The 20,814-nt window shown below is 44.5% G+C and overlaps 1 protein-coding gene across 1 annotated transcript; it reads left to right on the top strand.

The window, feature by feature from the left end:
* Positions 1 to 4,649: 4,649 nt before the first annotated feature.
* LOC146869714 (uncharacterized) lies at positions 4,650 to 19,183 on the top strand. Its single transcript, XM_085654563.1, has 3 exons — positions 4,650 to 6,847; positions 10,829 to 10,950; positions 18,035 to 19,183. Exons 1-3 carry the CDS (start codon positions 5,092 to 5,094, stop codon positions 18,332 to 18,334), a joined length of 2,178 nt encoding a protein of 725 aa, XP_085510689.1. The 5' UTR covers positions 4,650 to 5,091; the 3' UTR covers positions 18,335 to 19,183.
* The last annotated feature ends 1,631 nt before the right edge of the window (positions 19,184 to 20,814 follow it).

Below are 20,814 nucleotides of genomic sequence, written 5' to 3'. Positions count from 1 at the left end.
ACAACAACAGCACCAACAACAGGTGATAATACAGCCGCCACTACAGCAGTAACAACGACTGGTACAAAAGCAGAAACAACAGCCGCCACTACAGCAGCAACAACTGTCGCTACAACAGCTGCCATGATAGCTGCCACTACAGCAGCAACAACAGCTGCTACTACAGCGGCCACTACAGCACCAACAACAGCAGCCACCACTGCAGCCACTACAGCTGCCACTACAGCTGCCACTACAGCATCGACAACAGCATCCACCACTGCAGCCACAACATCATTAACAACAGATACATCAACAGCACCAACAACAGTTGCCACAACAGCCACCACTACAGCTGCCACTACATCACCAACAGCAGCCACCACTGCAGCCACTACATCAGCAACAACAGATACAACAACAGCACCAACAACAGGAGACACAACTGCTGCCACTACAGCACCAACAGTAGCAACCACTGCAGTCACAACAGCAATAACAACAATAGCCACCACTGCAGCCACAACAGCAGCAACAACAGATACAACAACTGCACCAACAACAGTTGCCACAACAGCTGCCACTACAGCACCAACAACAGTAACCACCACTGCAGCCACAACAGCAATAACAACCATAGCTACCACTGCAGCCACAACAGCAGCAACAACAGATACAACAACTGCACCAACAACAGGTGACACTACCGCTGCCACTACAGCAGCAACAACAGCTGCCACTACAGCTGCCACTACAGCACCAACAACAGCAGCAACCACTGCAGCCACTGCAGCTGCCACTACAGCATCAACAACAGCAGCCACCACTGCAGCCACAACAGCAGCAACAACAGATACAACAGCACCAACAACAGTTGCCACAACAGCCACCACTACAGCTACTACTACAGCTACCACTATATCACCAACAACAGCAGCCACCACTGCAGCCACTACTGCAGCAACAACAGATACAACAACAGCACCAACAACAGGAGACACAACTGCTGCCACTACAGCACCAACAACAGTAGCTGCCACTGCAGCCACAACAGCAATAACAACAATAGCCACCACTGCAGCCACAACAGCAGCAACAACAGATACAACTACATCAGCCACCACTGCATCCACAACAGCAGTAACAACAATAACCACAACTGCAGCCACAACAGCAGCAACAACAGATACAACAACTGCACCAACAACAGTTGCCTCAACAGCTGCCACTACAGCACCAACAACAGTAACTGCCACTGCAGCCACAACAGCAATAACAACAATAGCCACCACTGCAGCGACTACAGCAGCAATAACAGCTGCCACTACAGCTGCCACTACAGCAACAAAAACAGCAGCCACCACTGCAGGCACTACAGCTGCCACTACAGCATCAACAGCAGCCTCCTCTGCAGCCACAACAGCAGTAACAACAATAGCCACAAATGCAGCCACAACAGCAGCAACAACAGATACAACAACAGCACCAACAACAGATAACACTACCGCTGCCACTACAGCAGCAACAACAGCTGCCACTACAGCTACCACTACAACACCAACAACAGAAGCCACCACTGCAGCCACTACAGCTGCCACTACAGCATCGACAACAGCAGCCACCACTGCAGCCACAATAGCAGCAACAACAGATACAACAACAGCACCAACAACAGTTGCCACAACAGCCACCACTACAGCTGCCACTACATCACCAACAACAGCAGCCACCACTGCAGCCACTACAGCAGCAACAACAGATACAACAACAGCACCAACAACAGGAGACACAACTGCTGCCACTACAGCACCAACGACAGTAGCCACCACGGCAGCCACAACAGCAATACCAACAATAGCCACCACTGCAGCCGCAACAGCAGCAACAACAGATATAACAACTGCACCAACAGTTGCCACAACAGCTGCCACTACAGCACCAACAACAGTAACCGCCACTGCAGCCACAACAGCATTAACAACAATAGCTACCACTGCAGCCACAACAGCAGCAACAACAGATACAACAACTGCACCAACGACAGGTGACACTACAGCTGCCACTACAGCAGCAGCAATGGCTGGAACAACAGCAGCAACAACAGCCACCACTACAGCTGCCACTACAGCAGCAACAACAGTTGCCACAACAGCTGCCACTACAGTAGCAACAACAGTCGCCACAACAGCTGCCACAACAGCTGCCACTACAGCACCAACAACAGTAGCCACCACTGCAGCCACAACAGCAGCAACAACAGCTGCCACTACAGCTGCCACTACAGCACCAACAACAGCAGCCACCACTGCAGCCACTACAGCTGCCACTACAGCATCAACAGAAGCCACCTCTGCAGCCACAACAGCAATAACAATAGCCACAACTGCAGCCACAACAGCGGCAACAACAGATACAACAACAGCACCAACCACAGTTGCCACAACAGCTGCCACTACAGCACCAACAATATTGGACACCGCTGCAGCCACAACAGCAATAACAACAATAGCCACAACTGCAGCCACAACAGCAGCAACAACAGATACAACAACAGCACCAACAACAGTTGCCACAACAGCTGCCATTACAGCACCAACAGCAGTAGACCCCACTGCAGCCACAAAAGCAGCAACGACAGATAAATCAACAGCGCCAACAACAGGTGACACTACAGCTGCCACTATAGCAGCAACAATGGCTGGTACAACAGCAGCAACAACAGCTGAAATTACAGCTGCCACTACAGCAGAAACAACAGTTGCCACTACAGCAGCAACAACAGTCGCTACAACAGCTGCCACTACAGCAGCAACAACAGTAGACACCACTGCAGCCACAACAGCAATAAAAACAATAGCCAAAACAGCAGCAACAACAGATACAACAACAGCACCAACAACAGGTGACACTACCGTTGTCACTACAGCAGCAACAACAGTAGACATCACTGCAGCCACAACAGGAATAAAAACAATAGCCACAACAGCAGCGACAACACATACAACAGCACCAACAACAGGTGATAATACAGCCACCACTACAGCAGCAAAAACGGCTGGTACAAAAGCAGAAACAACAGCCGCCACTACAGCAGCAAAAACTGTTGCTACAACAGCTGCCATGACAGCTGCCACTACAGCAACAACAGTAGCCACCACTGCAGCCATAACAGCAATAACAACAACAGATACAACAGCATCAACAGCAGGTGACACTACAGCTGCCACTACAGCAGCAACAACAGCTGCTACTACAGCGGCCACTACAACACCAACAACAGCAGCCACTGCAGCTGCCACTACAGCATCAGCAACAGCAGCCACCACTGCAGCCGCAACAGCAGTAACAACAATAGACACAACTGCAGCTACAACAGCACCAACAACAGTTGCCACACCAGTTGCCACTACAGCACCAACAACAGTATCCCCCACTGCTGCCACAACAGCAATAATAACAATAGCTACCACTGCAGCCACAACTGCAGCAACAACATATACAACAACAGCACCAACAGCAAGTGACACAACAGCTGACACAACAGCAGCAACAACAGGTACAACAACAGCACCAACAACAGGTGACACTACAGATGCCACTATAGCAGGAACAATGGCTGGAACAACAGCAGTAACAACAGCCGCCACTACAGCTGCTAGTACAGCAGCAAGAACAGTCGCCACAACAGCTGCCACTACAGCAGCAACAACAGTCACCACAACAGCCGTCACAACAGCTGCCACTACAGCAGCAACAACAGTTGCCACTACAGTACCAACAACAGCAGCCATCACTGCAGCCACTACAGCACTAACAACAGTAGCCACAATGGCAGTAACAACAGATACAACAACAGCACCAACAACAGTTACCACAACAGCTGCCACTACAGCACCAACAACAGTAGCAACCACTGCAGCCACAACAGCAGCAACAACAGATACGACAACATCACCAAAAACAGTTGACACTACAGCTGCCACTACAGCAGCAACAACTGCTGGTACAACGGCAGCAACAAGAGCTGCCACTACAGCTGCCACTACAGCAGCAACAACAGTTGCCACAACAGCTGCAACTACAGCAGAAACAACAGTCGCAACAACAACTGCTACAACAGATGCCACTACAGCACAAACACCAGCAACCACTATTGCAGCCACTACAGCTGCCACTACATCACAAACAACAGCAGCCACTACTGTAGCCACTACAGCTGCCACTACAGCACAAACAACAGCAGCCACCACTGCAGTCACTACAGCTGCCACTACAGCACCAACACCAGCCACCACTGCAACTACTACAGCACCAACAGCAGCCACTACAGCTGCCTCTACAGCAGCAGCAACAGTAGCAACCACTGCAGCCACAACAGCAATAACAACAATAGCCATAACTGCAGCCACAACAGCAGCAACAACAGCACCAACAACAGGTGACACTACAGCTGCAACTACAGCAGCAATAACAGCTGGTACATCAGCAGCAACAAGAGCCGCCACTTCGGCTGCCACTACAGCAGCAACAATGGTCACCATAACAGCTACCACTACAGCACCAACAACAGCAGGCACCACTGCAGCCACAACAGCAGTAACAACAATAGCCACAACTGCAGCCACTACAGCAGCAACAACAGATACAACATCACCAACAACAGGTGACACTACATTTGCCACTACAGCAGCAGCACAAACAGTTGCCACAACAGCTGCCACTACATCATCAACAACAGTAGGCACCACTGCAGCCACAATATCAACAACAACAATATCCACAACAGCAGCCACTACAGCAGCAACAACAGATACAACAACGGATACAACAACAGGTGACACTACAGTTGACACAACAGCAACGACTGGTACAACAGCAGCAACAACAGGCACCACTACAGCTGCCACTACAGCAGCAACAACTGTAGGCACAACAAGTGCCACAACAGCTCCAACAACAGTTGACACAACAGCTTCCACTACAGCACCAACAACAGCCACTACTACAGCTGCTACTACAGCAGTAACAACGATAGCCACAACTGCAGCCACAGCAGCAGCAACTACACATATAACAACAGCGCCAACAACATCTGCCACAAGAGCAGCAACAATGGCTGAACCAACAGGAATAACATCAGTTTCCACAATAGCTGCCGCTACAGCAGCAACAACTGCTGCAACCACAGAAGCAACCACAGCAGGAGCAACAGCTGCCACAACAGCTACCACCACAGCAGCAACAATAGCTACAACTGCAGCCTCAACAGCAGCAAAACCAGACATGACAACAGCACCAACAACAGGTGCCACTACAGCTGCCACTAGGGCAGCAACAACAGCTGCTACAATAGCTGAAACAGCTGCCACTACAGTACCAACAACAGTAGCCACCACTGCAGCCACAACAGCTGATACTACAATAGCCACAACTGCAGCAACAAAAGATACAGCATCAGCACCAACAGCCACTATAACAGCTGCTGCTACAACAGCAACACCAGTAGACACAAGAGCTGCCACCACAGCAGCAACAACAGTTGCCACAAAAGCTGCCACTTCATCTGCAACAGCAGTAGCCACAACTGCAGCCATAACGGTAGCAACTACAGATACAACAATAGCACCAAAAACAGGTGCCACTACAACAGCAACAACGGCAGCCACAACAGCAACAACTACGGATACGATAACAGCACCAACAACAGCTGCCTCTACAGCTGCCACTACAGCAGCAACAATTGCTGCCACAACAGGAGCAACAACTGCCACAGCAGCAGTAGTAACAGTTGCCACAACAGCACCAATAGTTGCCACAACAGCTGCCACCACAGCAGTCACAACAATAGCCACAAATGCAGTTGCAACAGCAGCAACAACAGATATAACAACAGCACCAACACCAGGTTCCACTGCAGCAGCAACAACGGCTACCACAACAGCTGTAACAACAGCCACCACCACAGCTGCCACTACAGCAAATACGACAACAGCACCAACAACAGCTGCCACTACAGAGGCAACAACAGGAGGCAGAACAGATGCCAACACAACAGCAACAACAGTTGCCACAACTTCAGCCACCACTACAGCAACAACAATAACCACAAATGCAGCCAAAACAGCAGCAACAACAGACACGAAAACAGCACCAACAACAGGCACCACTACAGCAGAAACAACGCCTGGTACAATAGCAGCAACAACAGACACTACAACAACATCATCAACAGGTGCCACTATAACTGTCACTACAGCAGCAACAACAGATGCCACTACAGCTGCCACCACAGCAGCAACAACAATAGCCACAACAGCAGCAACTACTGATTTGACAACAACACCAATAACAGGTGCCACAACAGCTGCCACCACAGGAGCAACAACAATAACCACAACTGCAGCCACAACAGCAGCAACAACAGACATGACAACAGCACCAACAACAGGCGCCACTACAGCAGCAACAACGGCTGGTACAACAGCAGCAACAACAGACATGACAACAGCATCATCAACAGGTGCCACTACAACTGTCACTATAGCAGAGACTACAGCAGCAACAACAGACGCCACCACAGCAGTAACAACAATAGCCACAACAGCAGCAACTACAGATATAAAAACAGCTTCAACTACAAATGCCACTACACATGCAGCTACAGCAGCAACAACTACTGCCACAATGGCTGCCACAAGCGCAGCAGCAACAGCTGCCACAACTGTAACAACAGTTACCACAACAGCTGCCACTGCAACAGCAACAACCGCTACAATATCAGCTGCTTCCACAGTAGCAACTACAGTTGCCACAACAGATGCCACTATATCAGAAACAACAGTTGCCACAACATCTACAAATTTAGGTGGTATGTCATTTTGTATTTATCCATTGTTCATAGCTCACATTAACCATTGGCTAGGTGGTCAGAGTCTTGTGGGAAGAGGTTCCTCTGGTGTCAGGTCAACCAGGACCTAGTGGAGAAGGTTGCACATGCAACCTAGTATTATTCATCCTGCCACTGGTGAAACAGAAATTGAAAGAAACATGAGGTGGAGCCTGAGCTAGGAGGAGGGTTTGAGCAGGCACCTCCCTGAGCCACAAGTTAAATAAAGTCATCAATTGTGGCAAGGGAGGCTGCTTTTCAGGGTTCTTGACAGCAGTCAAAGTAATACAATGGGAGCTTGGTCCCTAAATGTGGGGGTAGGATCAGAGATATGGCTAAAAAAAAACCAATTTTGTTGCTATACATGATGCAATCACTTCAGATATCTGTGTGTCAAACTGGAGGATTGCTGATTTGAATTCTGGATGGTGCAATGGGAAATAGTGACATGCATATTTACAGTGCCATTGCATCTCTCGGTATGACAGAAAACACTGTGACTATGGGAGTCAATAAATGTTAAAAAGAATTACACGCAATAAAAATTAAGCAGCTGCAATTTAAACAAGCATTGGTATGGGGTGAACAACAGGACTGGCTAAAAAGTATTATGAAGCATCCAGTGCTGGCCACTTCAGAACACTTTTTTTCCTTCTGTCTGCTGGGGGGGTGTAGATGAAACAGGGAAAGGGATAGGAGGGAGAGAAGAAACAGGAGTGGAAGGGAAGGGAAAACAGAGACAAGTTGATGGAAGGGAAAAGAAGCAAGAGGGACAGGCCAGGAAGACAAGGACTGGAAAACATCTTCTTTGAAGGCATAAAATGATGCTACAAACACATTTTCCAAAATGAAATACTTTCATTTGAAAACTTACTATACATAAATCTGTGAAAATGATTATTTAATGATTTAACTGCACTGTGGGATTTATCTCTCCACAGAACACACACTTTAACTGAAAACATTTAAGTGTGCCATCAATGCTTCTCTGAAGTTAAGTCACAGAAATATTTGGCTATGTACCCTTAGTTATCCCGGGAGGGGATCAACACAGCAACGGGAGGAAGGGACAACATGGAAAATGAACGGGACGGAACAAGCAAACACAGACAATGGGAGGGAGCAGACATTAGAGCCAACTACAAAAGGTGCACTCTGTAGAGTGGCTCAACAAAAAGAAACAAATAGCTCCCAAATCACAAGCAGTGTTAGAACACAAGTACTTGTGTTATGCCCCATGGCAGGGCCACATGCAAAAAGAGGGAAGTGGCGACCACAGAGCTAACCAGCAGGAAGCATGTGATTTAGAGTGGATTTGAAGACAGCCAGTGGTAAGTCCAAGCCCACTAGCTATAAACAAAATGTCTTGAAGAGACAGTGCACACTCTGTCCAGGTGAGACTTAAAAATCTATTACACATGTCATAGGAAAGGCACAGGGTTTTTAGCCTGTATATTTAAGGGTCTGACAGTAAATAAAAATAGGAAAAGTTATACATTTACTATTTTTTACCATTTGGAATCTAAACGTAAAATAGCAAACAAGTGTAGAAATCGCTTCAAAGTGTTTGAGACCTATGTAAATAATTTTAAAGGGATTCTTAAAACATACAGAGGGATTATTGCTTTTCTTTTTCAACTCCCAGCTCTTGACCCTTTCACAGTAGAAAAAAGTAAACACATGGCCATTTTTGGTGAGAAAGGTGGCAATTGCTTCACATATTGTAAAATAGGCTGTTGTTAAGTGAGCAAAAAGATTCATGTTTAAAAAAATTATATTTTTAGTAATAGCCAAAAGACTGTACTTAGTGCAAGGCTATATTTACAGCTTTTTAGTAATAGGATTCTTTAAAGAACTAAAAAAAACCTTTACAAAAACTATTAAAAATCACCATGAAGACTCAAATGAATGAAATGTCTGTCAATTAAATGTAATACTATCTTTCAAGCTGCCTTTAGATGTGCGTATTAACAAAAGGCACACATTTACATGCTTGCAGGTAGCAGGCACCTTCTGAGATTACTTGTTTCTTTAGATGTCTCCCCATTTCCTCAGATTATAGTACAAGGGACACATCCTTCTCTTTCAGTCTGAGCCAACTGTTTTCACAAATATATAGGAACTGTTTTGTTAGAAAAGTAAAGCCGTGGAACAAACCTCCTGGCAGGTTCTACATACTTCAGCGTCTAGCTCTTGACTATCCCTGTTCAGCTGGTAGCTTCCATTGCCTGTGATGGCACTGACTAGACTGACACACACATCACAACACACACACACTGCTTTGTGGGCAGCTGCACCATGCACCCTGACTGACAAGGCTCCTGGTAAAACAGTCTTACAGGTTCATGGCATGGGCGAAATGCAAGAAATTCTAAACGCTCAGAAGCATGGACACATGGGTACAACCAACAACAGGGCCAGACGTGGCATGCAAGAAAAGCAGAGCGCTCATGACTATGGATACAACAAGGCCACTTGGACTCAGGTGGCACGCAAGAAAAACATAGCGATCAGCATCATGGACAATACTGCATAAGTCTGCACCTGGCCCTTGAACACAACTGGTCAGAGGTCACTGCTGCCAAGCATACCACATTCCTCTCTGTCTCACACATTTGCTTCTACTTTAGGGGGTATATTTAGGAGAGACTTGTGTCATGTTTGCACCACTCATATTGGTACATGTCTGACGGAAGCCTCCAAGTCAGATTTATGAAGTCACGCAAAGCCACATTGCATGGCTTTGAATGGCTTCATAAATTTGGAGTAAAGCAATGCAGTGCAAATCAGTGCGTTGCCTTACTCTGCGCAAGTGAGAGGATGTGGCCTAACAGGTATCGTGGTCGACCTCGGAGCAGGAGAACCTGCTTCGATCGTTGGCAGGGACGTTCTACATCCTGTGGTTCTGTAGAAATCATGTAACCTACCTCTGCATAACAAAAAAATTAATGTGTCTATCCGAAACACAACTGGTGCTCATCTCAAGTGCTCTGATACCTCAGGGTCTAGATCATGCTATAAAGACTCCCCCCAAAAAATAAAGGAGGTGTCCAATGGGTGTTACGGTGGGTGTCACCAAGCAAATCCCGTGGTTTTTGTTGCTCCTTCAAATTTGCAAGGACTTGTAAATCTGGGAATAAGCCCAGGTGGGTCATAATAAGGAGAAATATCTTTATTTCTCCTTGTTTTTCCTCTTTCTGCGTGTGCTGCACACAGAAAGAGGAAAATGACTCTATGGATTGTTTTTGTGCATGAAGGTGCCCCTTCCTGCAAATAAACAATCCTGCCTACAACACAGGCAACTTTGCACCATAGTATAAGGATGGCTTTGTTAGCGCTGGGCTGCTGAATAGGCGTCAACGCAAGGGGAAAGGACTGGATTGCCCCAAATTGTTTAAATGTGGTGCATTCCTGCCTCTGGAGCAGCGGGGCGCAGCGAGGTGACTTGCTGTGCGGAGCTGTGTGAGAATCTCGTAGATGTGCCCCTTTGTGCAATCAGGGAACATACAGGTGAGTTTGGTAACAATGAGTCTGCGCTGCTCATAGGGAGCTACAACAGATCACGAGTTGCCAATCCCACATTGCTCAAAACAATGAAGGCTGCAAAGATTTAATAAGAGATCAAATGCTCAAAATAATAGTTTGCCTGCGAGGGGTGTCTGTTACAACCCTGGGTCCTGCAGTCTTCACATAGTCTTAATAGCAGTGACTGCCAATAGGTACACTGATCTCTACTGGCCAGAAATAGTATAGCACTGACTTCAGTCATGGACACCTGAAGTCTTCCTAAGGGAATTATGGGACTCAATGGTCCACCTTGAGTGAGCCCTTGGAGGTGGTCTGTAATCAGCCTCATTCACATCTAGAACACTGTTGAAATGTATTATGGAAGTTGTGTATGGACAGCCAAGAACTGTGTTTTGCACCTAACATCCCTGACCCTTTTTCTTACATCTCCCAAAGGAACTACCACACTCAACGGGGGAGGCTTTGTAGGTGTCGAAGACCTGAGTGACTGGCAGATCATCCTCATCAGCCTGGGGGCTCTCGCGCTCCTGGCCACGCTACTCGGCCTCTGTTTCATGGTAAGAACAAACATGGCTGCCTCGTCCTCAGCACTGAGCCATGGCAGGGTGGTGGAAGTAGGACATGCTCAGTATGTGGGGAAGATTGTCGTGAATGTGGTCACTCAGTTGAACTCACTGAATGAAAACTATTTAACATGAGCCACTGAAGCAGCAGCCACTGAATGAGAGCCTCTTACGAAGATTTACAGAAACAGTGATAGCCAAAAAATTGGAATCACTTAATTGGAGTCACTGAAGCTAAGCCACTGAATGGGAGTCAGTGAATGATAGTCACTGAGAGTGACTCACTGATTATATGTCACTGAATAAGAGTATCTAAATGGAAGTCCCTGAATTACAGTTCATAAAAGTGAGTCATGGGATAGGAGTACATAAAGGGAGGTTAGGGACTGGGAGTCATTAACTGAGAGTCATTTAGGACGTAGCATTGACTGGGATCATTAGGAGTGGGATTATTTTGATCAATTAGTGGCCACTAACCAGATGTCACTGACTGGGAGTAAGTGCAGATAGTTCCCTAAATTAGATCCTGAATCAGTGGTAACTTCTGAGTCATCAATTGGAAACCAATGACTGCAGGCGTGTCATCTGGTCTTAAAGTTCAGAACCATGTTTCGTAATCAGAGATCTGGAGCCATAGATTGGGAGCCAGTTATATGAACTCATTGATCAGGAATCAGGATTATTGTTTGAGAGTCATTAGGCATGAGTGCTCTAGTAGAGCCAGAGTTTAGGAGTAAGTCATCATTAATCATAGGACACTAATTTGGAGTGCTTGATTGGAGTGATTGAATTGGGTTTACAATTAGGAATATCAATTAGAGATCATTGGTTAGGAGTCCTCAAACTGCTCGCATTGACTTGGAGTCGCTGACTCGGAGTTGCTGCTGTGGAGCTATCAACTGTGGTACCTGATAAGGTATCACTGGATGGCTGTCATTGACTCTCATCATTGAATGTCACATACTGGTAGCCATCAATTAGGAGTAATTGGTCATCATGATTGTAGGAAAGTTGCTTATTAGTAGGTGGGGGTATTCACCCTCAACTAGCAGTGATAACAGAATCACTAACAGGTCCAGTCAAGTCTCAGTAAATTAATCCTTTCTCAATCCTTTGTAGTTTAGCAAAAGAGCAGTCAGCTTAACTTAGGAGATAGGTATGTGCAATTTATAAAAATAGACAGTATTTCTATCTACAAAACAAAGCCAAAACAACAAATATCCAATGTAGGGAACCAGAGATAGGGATTTTCAAAGATTAATCAAAATCATTTGCATTCTAGCACCTAAAAGCTTAAAGCGCCACTCAAGGCTATCTAGTCACACTAAACTGGGACAAAATCAAAGTTTTAGGCTGACCACGATGGAGCACGGGTCGTATAAGCATACGGTAGGTCTGTGTCAAGAGTTTTTTTAGGAGCTTTTCTCTAATGTACGGGCTCTTAGGCGGGTCCTCGGGTGTGTGAGCCAATAATTTGCAATGATTGATTGGAGTGATTAAATTTGGTTTCCAATTAGAAGTATCAATCAGAGATCATTAGTTAGGAGTTATTAAATTGCGTTCATGAACTTAGAGTTGTTTACTTGGAGTTGTTGCTTTGGAGCAACCTGATAAGGTATGATTGAATAGCTGTCAGTGAATGTCATCACTGAGTCTCATATAATTGAAGTCATCAATTAGAAGTAATTGATAATCAATCTGATGGGATGAAGATCAGGAGTCTTTGAATATAACTCATTAAAGGGGGATAATTAATAATAAGAAGTCAACTGGAGTCATTTATTTGGAGAAAATAAATGGAAGTCAAAGATTCGGAGTCAGTTGAGAGTCATTGAAAGTATTGTATTGCCATCCACTGATCTGGAGCTGTGGATTGATATTGGTCAATTAGAAGTCCTCAATCAGGAGTCATTCATTAAGATCATTGGTTGGAGTCATTGATTTAGAGACAACAATTTAAGACAAAAGTTGAAAGTTTGAGGGCTGTTGATTGCAAGTCCTCTGTTTTAAGTTCTCATTGGTCATTATTGATTGGGGGTAATTAGTAGTCATCAATTGCCAGTCATTGTTTGGGGTCAGTAGGGCTATTGATGGATATCAACTAATGGGAATTTTTTATAGGAGATATTTGGTTTTCTAGGCTTCTCCATTTTGTAATAATTCCGGGTTTAAGAATCAATAAACAGGATGTTAAAAATTGTGAGTCATGGGCTAGGGAGTCATTGATTGCAATTCATCAACTGAGTGTTGTTTGCTTTGGATGAGTGCCCATAGAATGTCTGTGACCTCTGGATCCATAGTAGATTTCAGGATATCCAAGTAAGATACATTTATATACAATAATTCTGAGGGACATCATTTACATAGTCAATGGCCATGCTGAATATGAGGGTGAAACCAATATCGGGCATCCCAATTTCAGAATCTTTGTTGTGAGTTATTACTGGAGAGATGTTCACTGACCCACTGAGGGTGAATGATCATGGTTTTTGTGTGGACAATAGTAACAGGTGACAACCTTATTTTTACACATGTAGTGCAACAGTGATAGCAAAGGCTTGGTGATGCCCACTATAAAGAAGGTGCTTGTGCGGGGAAGTTCGCACCAGAGTATTAGATGTGCAGAAGAACCATTTAGAACATAAATCATCAGTGTTCAGCATTTCCTCCAGAGATTGATAGTAGGTTCCCAACTATATATACAACAGAACGTTTAGGGGATATTGCAATACTATGCAATACAACACCTTCACTGATCCCAATAGAGACTATTGAAATACACCTTCCCCACTGGATGCTTTGGGGGCAATTGCAATACTCCACATTCAGGACTCCTAACATTGCCAGTGGGTGTTGGGACGCGGTGTCCCAGAATTATATGGTCTTGGAGGATGGCCCATTCCGCTGCTAAACACCTGTGAGCCATCAGCGCTAAAAAAGCTCATCCTGCTGTCCCCGTTGCACAGAACACATGCGTGTGCCACACCTGGGCAAAACCTGGGATGGGGGGAGGGGGCCATCCTGCGCCTGTCAGCACCAGGAAAAGCCAGGTCAGGGCCACCCCCTTGGCTCTCCGGCTGAAGCATCATCCCTATATCTCTCTGGTAAGAGCATCACAAACAAAAACCATGCAGCACTCGACCTGTCATACCTGTAAATTGCTCTCGCTTAGATTGCTGTGAGCGGGTGTCATGATTTTATGCTAATGAACTCCGTTGGGTAAGGTGACGCTCAAAGAGGCAATAGGAAGGTGAAAGTCATGCTTCCATGGGGATGGGGTGCCAAAAATGGCAAAAAAATCCCTGGGCTCTAACACAGCAAATAATTATGTGATAGTTGGCATTGTTGTTTCAATAGAGGAAGCATAGGGCTTGCTTAGTGCCTCAACCTCACCTAAGCCCCCCAAACCTAGCAGGAGGAGGGCAGCCATTTTTAAAAAGAACAGCCTCTGCCCGGGAAACCACTGACTGCACTACTCAATCATATGGACAGTAACTGAAGGGGCAGTGCAGGTCATGGTGTGGGAAGGGATACTTCTGATGTAGTCCCACATGTTATGTAACTGTCAAAGCTGATGTAGTGCCACAGTGCCGTGTAAATTACAATGCTTCTCATGTTAACTTGCCAACCAGTACCTGAAATAGCTTCCTGTAACCGCCATAGCTCGCCAGCCCTCCCAAACGATGGTAACAAGGAAGCTGATGTGGCTAAATCTGTTGTAGCAGGGACTAGAAAGAAGTCCCTCAAGAAACAATTAGATGTTAGTTGTGCAAGCCATGAAGAGGTTGGTCCGCTTAAAGAAATGGTTAAAAAACTTGTCATTGAGGTCTCCACAATGCGAATAATCATTGAGAAGTTAATCGAGAAAATTGACATTATACGCTTATTACAAAAAAGTAAGGAGGTATTGGCCCCCAGATGAGCAGTGGGGAGCAATTTGCCAGGGATATCTTGCCCTAATGGAAGTTGCACAGAACATCAACTAATGACTGGGAAGGTCACGAGGAAGGGAGCAGATTGAAGCCAAGACCATACAATACCTGTTTCTAATCGGGACCCCTCAGGGCTTAATACAGCAGTGGCCCAGACAAATGTTCTTTTAGACCCCCACATGAGATAAAAGGGTGGGGAGGTTGCTTCCATATCCAATCAACTCACAAGGTGGGAGAGTAAGATTTAACCTGTGGGGGGACAATTTATCCCACAGAACGAACATTGGCCATAGGTCTGAAATGAATTATCCCGGCCATTTGACCCCAAGGGGAAGAAATAGTTGCAGAATTCTTATGATAAATGTTCCACACATTTCGCCAGAAACATGCGAGGATAAAGTGACGCTAAACAATGAGGTGATCCATTGGATCAGACAGCGAAGGAACTGTTTGTCCATAATTAGATCTGACATCCTAGCTGCCAACGGGCATTACTGTAGTGAAGCATTTGACTAGATCACTGTAGAACTAGCCCATTATGCATCTGGGGGCTGGTATAGTGAACCTGGATCAACCCACTTAACCGAATGGGTCAATGATCCAGTTCTAGTTCAATTTACTTAAGATAAGATCAGCACAGACCCTTTGGGGTCTTGGGCCCAAGCCTAATCTAGTGGAAACAGGACAGCATGACACCAAACCGCACAAACCCATAGGAGAAAGGATCATTATACGGCATGATGGGAGGAGGGATGCCACACCAAGCCAGGATGAACAGGTTGGTTAAAGTGAATGTCCACGTTGAAAGATCTAAAATTGCTAATCTATCAACTGCCCTCTGCGAGATCAGGGCTGAGATGAGGCAATCCCTTGATTTGAGCAAATCACCACTATTAACCTACAAGAATCTTAAAAAGTTGTCCTGGAACCTTTCAGGTTTCAAATCAAAACTTAACTGCGAAGAATGGGGGAATTCTATATATGGTTTTGATATGTGTATTTTTCAAGAGACCTGGACCACAAATTTGATCCATCGGGTAAGTTTTGCAAAGTTTAGCCTTGAGGCATCCCCTAATATATCGGGTAAGGCACCCGGAGGTATTATTATTTGGATTAAAGCATACCTGAATTGTTTCATCAAAAAATACAACTTAAAATCCAGCGATATCCTGGCTCTGAGAATGGTAACTACTAAGGGAAAAGAGTCTATTCTCCTGGTCAATAGATACAATATATTCCCTTCTCAGATCCAGGCTTCATCTACTATTTGAGACTCAGACTTAGGTCTGGGAATGTTTTGCAGGATGTGTAGGTTTGTATAAGCAGCATTTTTGAGTGCTTGTAAATAGTGCATTGCAGTAATCCAGTCTCGAGGTGATAAGCGTTGTAGCTACGACTTTCTGCAAGACCGAAGGAATGTAAGGGAGGACCTTCCTGAGGATTTTCAAGATGAAAAAACATGAGGACCTGATATGATTAATCTGGCCCTCGTATGATAATTTGCAGGATCCTTGAATGTTTCAAATGCAAAAACATCCATGTATCCAGATAGGGAAGTGCAAAATGGGCAGTTCAAATAGATTCAATGTAATATACTTAACAGATTCTAGTGGACAACCAAATGTATTAGTAGAATGCATGCAGGAGCTCATTTGAGATGCCCCTGCTGATGTGCAGCTGAAGCTGATCTAGTTCACATACTGTGATGTTGTAGCTCTCGAACAGTATACTGGGATGAGATCATTGGAATACCGTCTCGTACACAGTGATATGGGATAAATATTTCATTGGAATCATGTGTGCTGTCCTCTTTAAGTATCAAACAAGTGACAGCATTTATAGAGCTTGTGCTACTCTTGACTAGGTGCAATGCCAGGAGGAACTAGTAAATAGGGCTCATGCCAACCTAGAGAAAAGGTACACTACAACACTAGAAAAGGTAAACTACAACATTAGAAAAGGTACACTACAACACTAGAAAAGGTAGACTACACCAGTTACATGGCTCGAGATGGAGAGTGTGCACTTACATGGAGACCTATGTGTAGGCTTGAGTAACTGATTTGTAGCAAAAATATGGGATACGCCGATAGAAAATCTAAAATCCAATAGTAATGAATGCCCCCTTAGATAACCGTAACTACTGTTATATATATATATATATATGCTTATATACAGTGTAATGTTTCAGCTATGTTGGTTATATGCTGGTGCAATATTCATTGAACATCATATTTCTTGATCAATGACTAGCTGGATGTAAAGTAGAAAATACACAATATATGCTGCAGTGTGGCCCAGTGTTTGCAGGCACTGAGACTTCACATGTTGATCTTATGGGTCATTGGAAGGATGAGTGGGTCCAAGGAGGTTATTACTTCTTATTGATTTGAAAAGAGCATTTTACTGCATTTCATCCTGCCATGAATCACTATACCTTCTGTGCTGGGTACACACCCTGGATTATTGAGGGCGATTTGAATTAAGTTTTGGATACATCAATTAGTGCATAATATGTCCTTTATCTGATATCTGCTTAAAAGAATTATCTTTTCACAGCTCCAGGGTGTTAAAAAATAATTCATATAAAATCAGAATTTCATAAAGAAACATCTCTCCACAGCTCCAGCTGGTTCTTCTGTAAAGAGGCACTTTTTTAAAGATAAACCCTGCCCCTGTTAGTAACAACTCTGCCTGGCTCCAGGATGTCCTTCTGTAAGCAGGGCAATTTCTTATTATAAGACATGTCCCTGATAGAAACATCTCTTCACAGCTCTAAGGATGTTCTTCTGTAAGGGGGTCGATGACGATGATAAGACATGTCTCAGATAAAAATATCTTTCCACATTTCCAAGAAAAGTCCTATAATATCAGACTTTCCTAAAGAAACATCTCTCCACAGCTTGAGCACGTCCTTATGTAGAAAGGTTATGTTTAATGAGAGCACACTTCATTGATAGGATCATCCTGTGATAGCTAAAACCCCCTCCCCGTGGAAGTTGTGCTCTTTTGGTGTCATCCATCTTTGGTCTTAGACAATCTCTTCCAATGAATGCCATCACTCTTTGAACAATGTCAGTCTGTCTTGACCACCCCTCTGATGGTTGGTGTTGTTATTTACACATTTCTACTTACTTCTCTTTCAGTTTGCCTCAAAGGGATTATCTGTGCTGTTTGGCGGAATCTCTGTGGGCTCCTATTCCCCTGCAGCAGCCATGGCAAAAGCCATGTTGAATGCTCCCAGATACTACACCCACTATCAACAGTCTGGTCCTCAACTTCAGCACAGTGAACGCCATCAATGGCAACGGGAACCACCCCTCCACCACACCTTGGAGCACCACCATGAACACAGGGCACAAGACAACAGCCAAAATCATCGCGGCCAAGACAGACATGATGAGAATTTGGAATACAGTAGCAGAAATTTACGGTATTACCCATGAGGATCGTACCTAGAAATACCAGTCTGGATCTGAGTGGACATGTGTTTTACTATGGCTGCAACAGTAGATGGTTCTCAGTGTGGAAACTTTCTATTAACTGGTCAAAGACGCATTTGCTTTTAGACTCCCTCTTATGATTACCTCCTGAACTCTAGTGATCCAACCATGAGCTTCCAAGACCAGAGGCCTACAGCACACAATAACATTGGCCTAAGCGCCATTCCTTCCGCCAATTGGTCACAATTTCACGTGCTCCCAGTTTACTAAAGTAACTGTAACTTTCTACTATCGCCTTGGTTTAGCTGCTACTCCATTGGTACAAAGCCCTTTCTGGACCAGTGATCAACTCCAAACACTTCCTGGTGATGCAGAGGGTGCAGAGACCTCTACCTAATGAAAGAATTAGAGTGTGCACCCATTCACACACTTGTGCAGCAGTATTAAACTATGGTGAGAGACTCAACTCACACTCAGATGATCTCTAGGACCAGGAATAGGACTACAGCTCAGTGGCCCCTGCTTATCACTGAAGGCATATTGTGTTCTGACGTACAGTGCTACATATTTATTATTGATATTTATAATGCAGAGAATTGAATACTCTCTGTACATCTGTGATGCATTCAGACACTGACCGTGAATTAAGATAATATGGATGGTCTCTTTGCCTGAAATGAAAAAATAAAGAACTGATGAAGGACGGAATGCTGTATTATTCAAACATTCACCCCCAGTCACAGGGATCTGGGTTTAATCCATCACTCTTTTGCTCCCCACCCCAGTTTGGACGCAGCCATATGCAGATCAGTCTTGAGGCTGTTCCTCGTGGGAACTGTCCAGCCCAAACTGTCTGGCCAGGTCCTCCCTTGACCGGAAACAAGCATCCTGGGACTGGTTTCGGAGTATCACCCCTCATCAGCCAGGGTGCATGTTTGACAATGTTCAGCATTCCTTCCACCATCTTTTTGTGTTGAAATGAATGAATACCATAAATCAACACCATGGAAAATGCAGTGCTGTCTGTGAGGACCGTCTAGAAACCCTGCATGTGCACCTCAATTAAAATGAAGTTACATGACAAATAGTCTGTTCTGGTTCCTCTCTTAATTTGTGCCAATGACGTTTGTATTAGCCCTGGGGCATTGAGCGCTGATGGGGGGGGTGGGGGGGAGAATGTACCAGAATGTCATAACCAAAATATGGTCTGACAGACAGTGCTTTCTTGGAGCAGGTGGTTGCAAGTGGAGCCCAACAGCGCTTATTCTTGGGGACTTGCACTAATTTCCAGCAAGAGTAAGAACAAAAAAGACAAAAGAGGAAAGAAGAGAAAGATGGGAAACAGTGACAAAGGGAGAAAGCAGGATTGAAACAGAACTGTGAGAGTGAGGTCAAAAGTCCAAGAGTTTATAATGCTGGATGAAAGAGTCATGGGATGGAATCAAGGCTACACAGCTTTGATATTCAGCACGCCTGATAATCATAATGTCCTTCTGAGCAGAACTTTAAGCTACATTTCTTTTTTTTTTTTTACAAATTAGGAACTATAGGAAGCAATTTTGTTTCCAAACTATTGTTTGAAAAATCCTCCTTAATAAAAGCTACACTCAATAGGACAATATTTTTGTAAACAATAGCCTGACAGAAGTGTGGGCCATCATTCTACTAACACTGCTCAGTTAGTTGCTCATGTCAGGCCTATGAGTTAGTCTTGCTTAAGACTTCACAAGGTCATCAGGTCATCTGACTGCTATCTGTTCCTCTTCTCTGTGCTTAAGTGATTGGGTAAGAAGAGGGTAGAGGTAAGAAGAGGGATGGCAACTGTATAACCCTAACGTGACAACATTCCTTTGTAGGACAGCAAGCCATCCCTGAAAGGGGCATGTATGTATGGTAGGATGGTTGACTTCACAAGAGAGAATTCCCTACATAACTGGTTCCAATCACCTTCCTAATTAGACTTTTGATTATTTCTCCATGTCTCATCAATTTCAAGATTTAGACCCACCCAAATGTACTATTAATAAAGAGAACCTAATGTGTTATCTGTAAAGCTGCTACAGAAAAACCAACAACTACCACTAATAAAGAGATGAGAACTGTAGGAGCAATAAACACCTGACTATGAAAACGTCAACCTACACAACCCAAGATTTTAACAACCTGACATAAATGACTCTATTAAGATCAATCACCACACTGTTTTTTTCCTTTCTATTTTTATTTATTCAATCCATGTCACAAACATATAACATAATAATTGTAATCAGTACTGACAAAAGTTGTCAATAAGTGCCGTTAACAGTCAAAAGATAAATTTACAAGGGGGAGAAACAGCAAGACAAATTTTATTCATATTATCATCAGGCAACCTAAATCAATTATCTATTTCATATACTGAATCATAGACTCCCATATCTGAGTCACAAGTTTTTTCCATTTGGCCGATTTTACAGCATATAACTATATTCCATATTGAAAAC

The sequence above is a fragment of the Triturus cristatus genome, chromosome 1_1 (genome assembly GCF_964204655.1).
Source record: "Triturus cristatus chromosome 1_1, aTriCri1.1, whole genome shotgun sequence".
In the NCBI taxonomy this organism is placed as follows: domain Eukaryota; kingdom Metazoa; phylum Chordata; class Amphibia; order Caudata; family Salamandridae; genus Triturus; species Triturus cristatus.
This window is presented reverse-complemented; position numbering and strand designations above follow the sequence as displayed.

Coding starts and splice junctions, on each gene's coding strand:
- LOC146869714 (XM_085654563.1), top strand. CDS start 5,092: ATGGCTGAACCAACAGGAATAACATCAGTTTCCACAATAGCTGCCGCT. Junction 6,848..10,828: donor AACATCTACAAATTTAGGTG/GTATGTCATTTT, acceptor CATCTCCCAAAG/GAACTACCACACTCAACGGG. Junction 10,951..18,034: donor TACTCGGCCTCTGTTTCATG/GTAAGAACAAAC, acceptor CTTCTCTTTCAG/TTTGCCTCAAAGGGATTATC.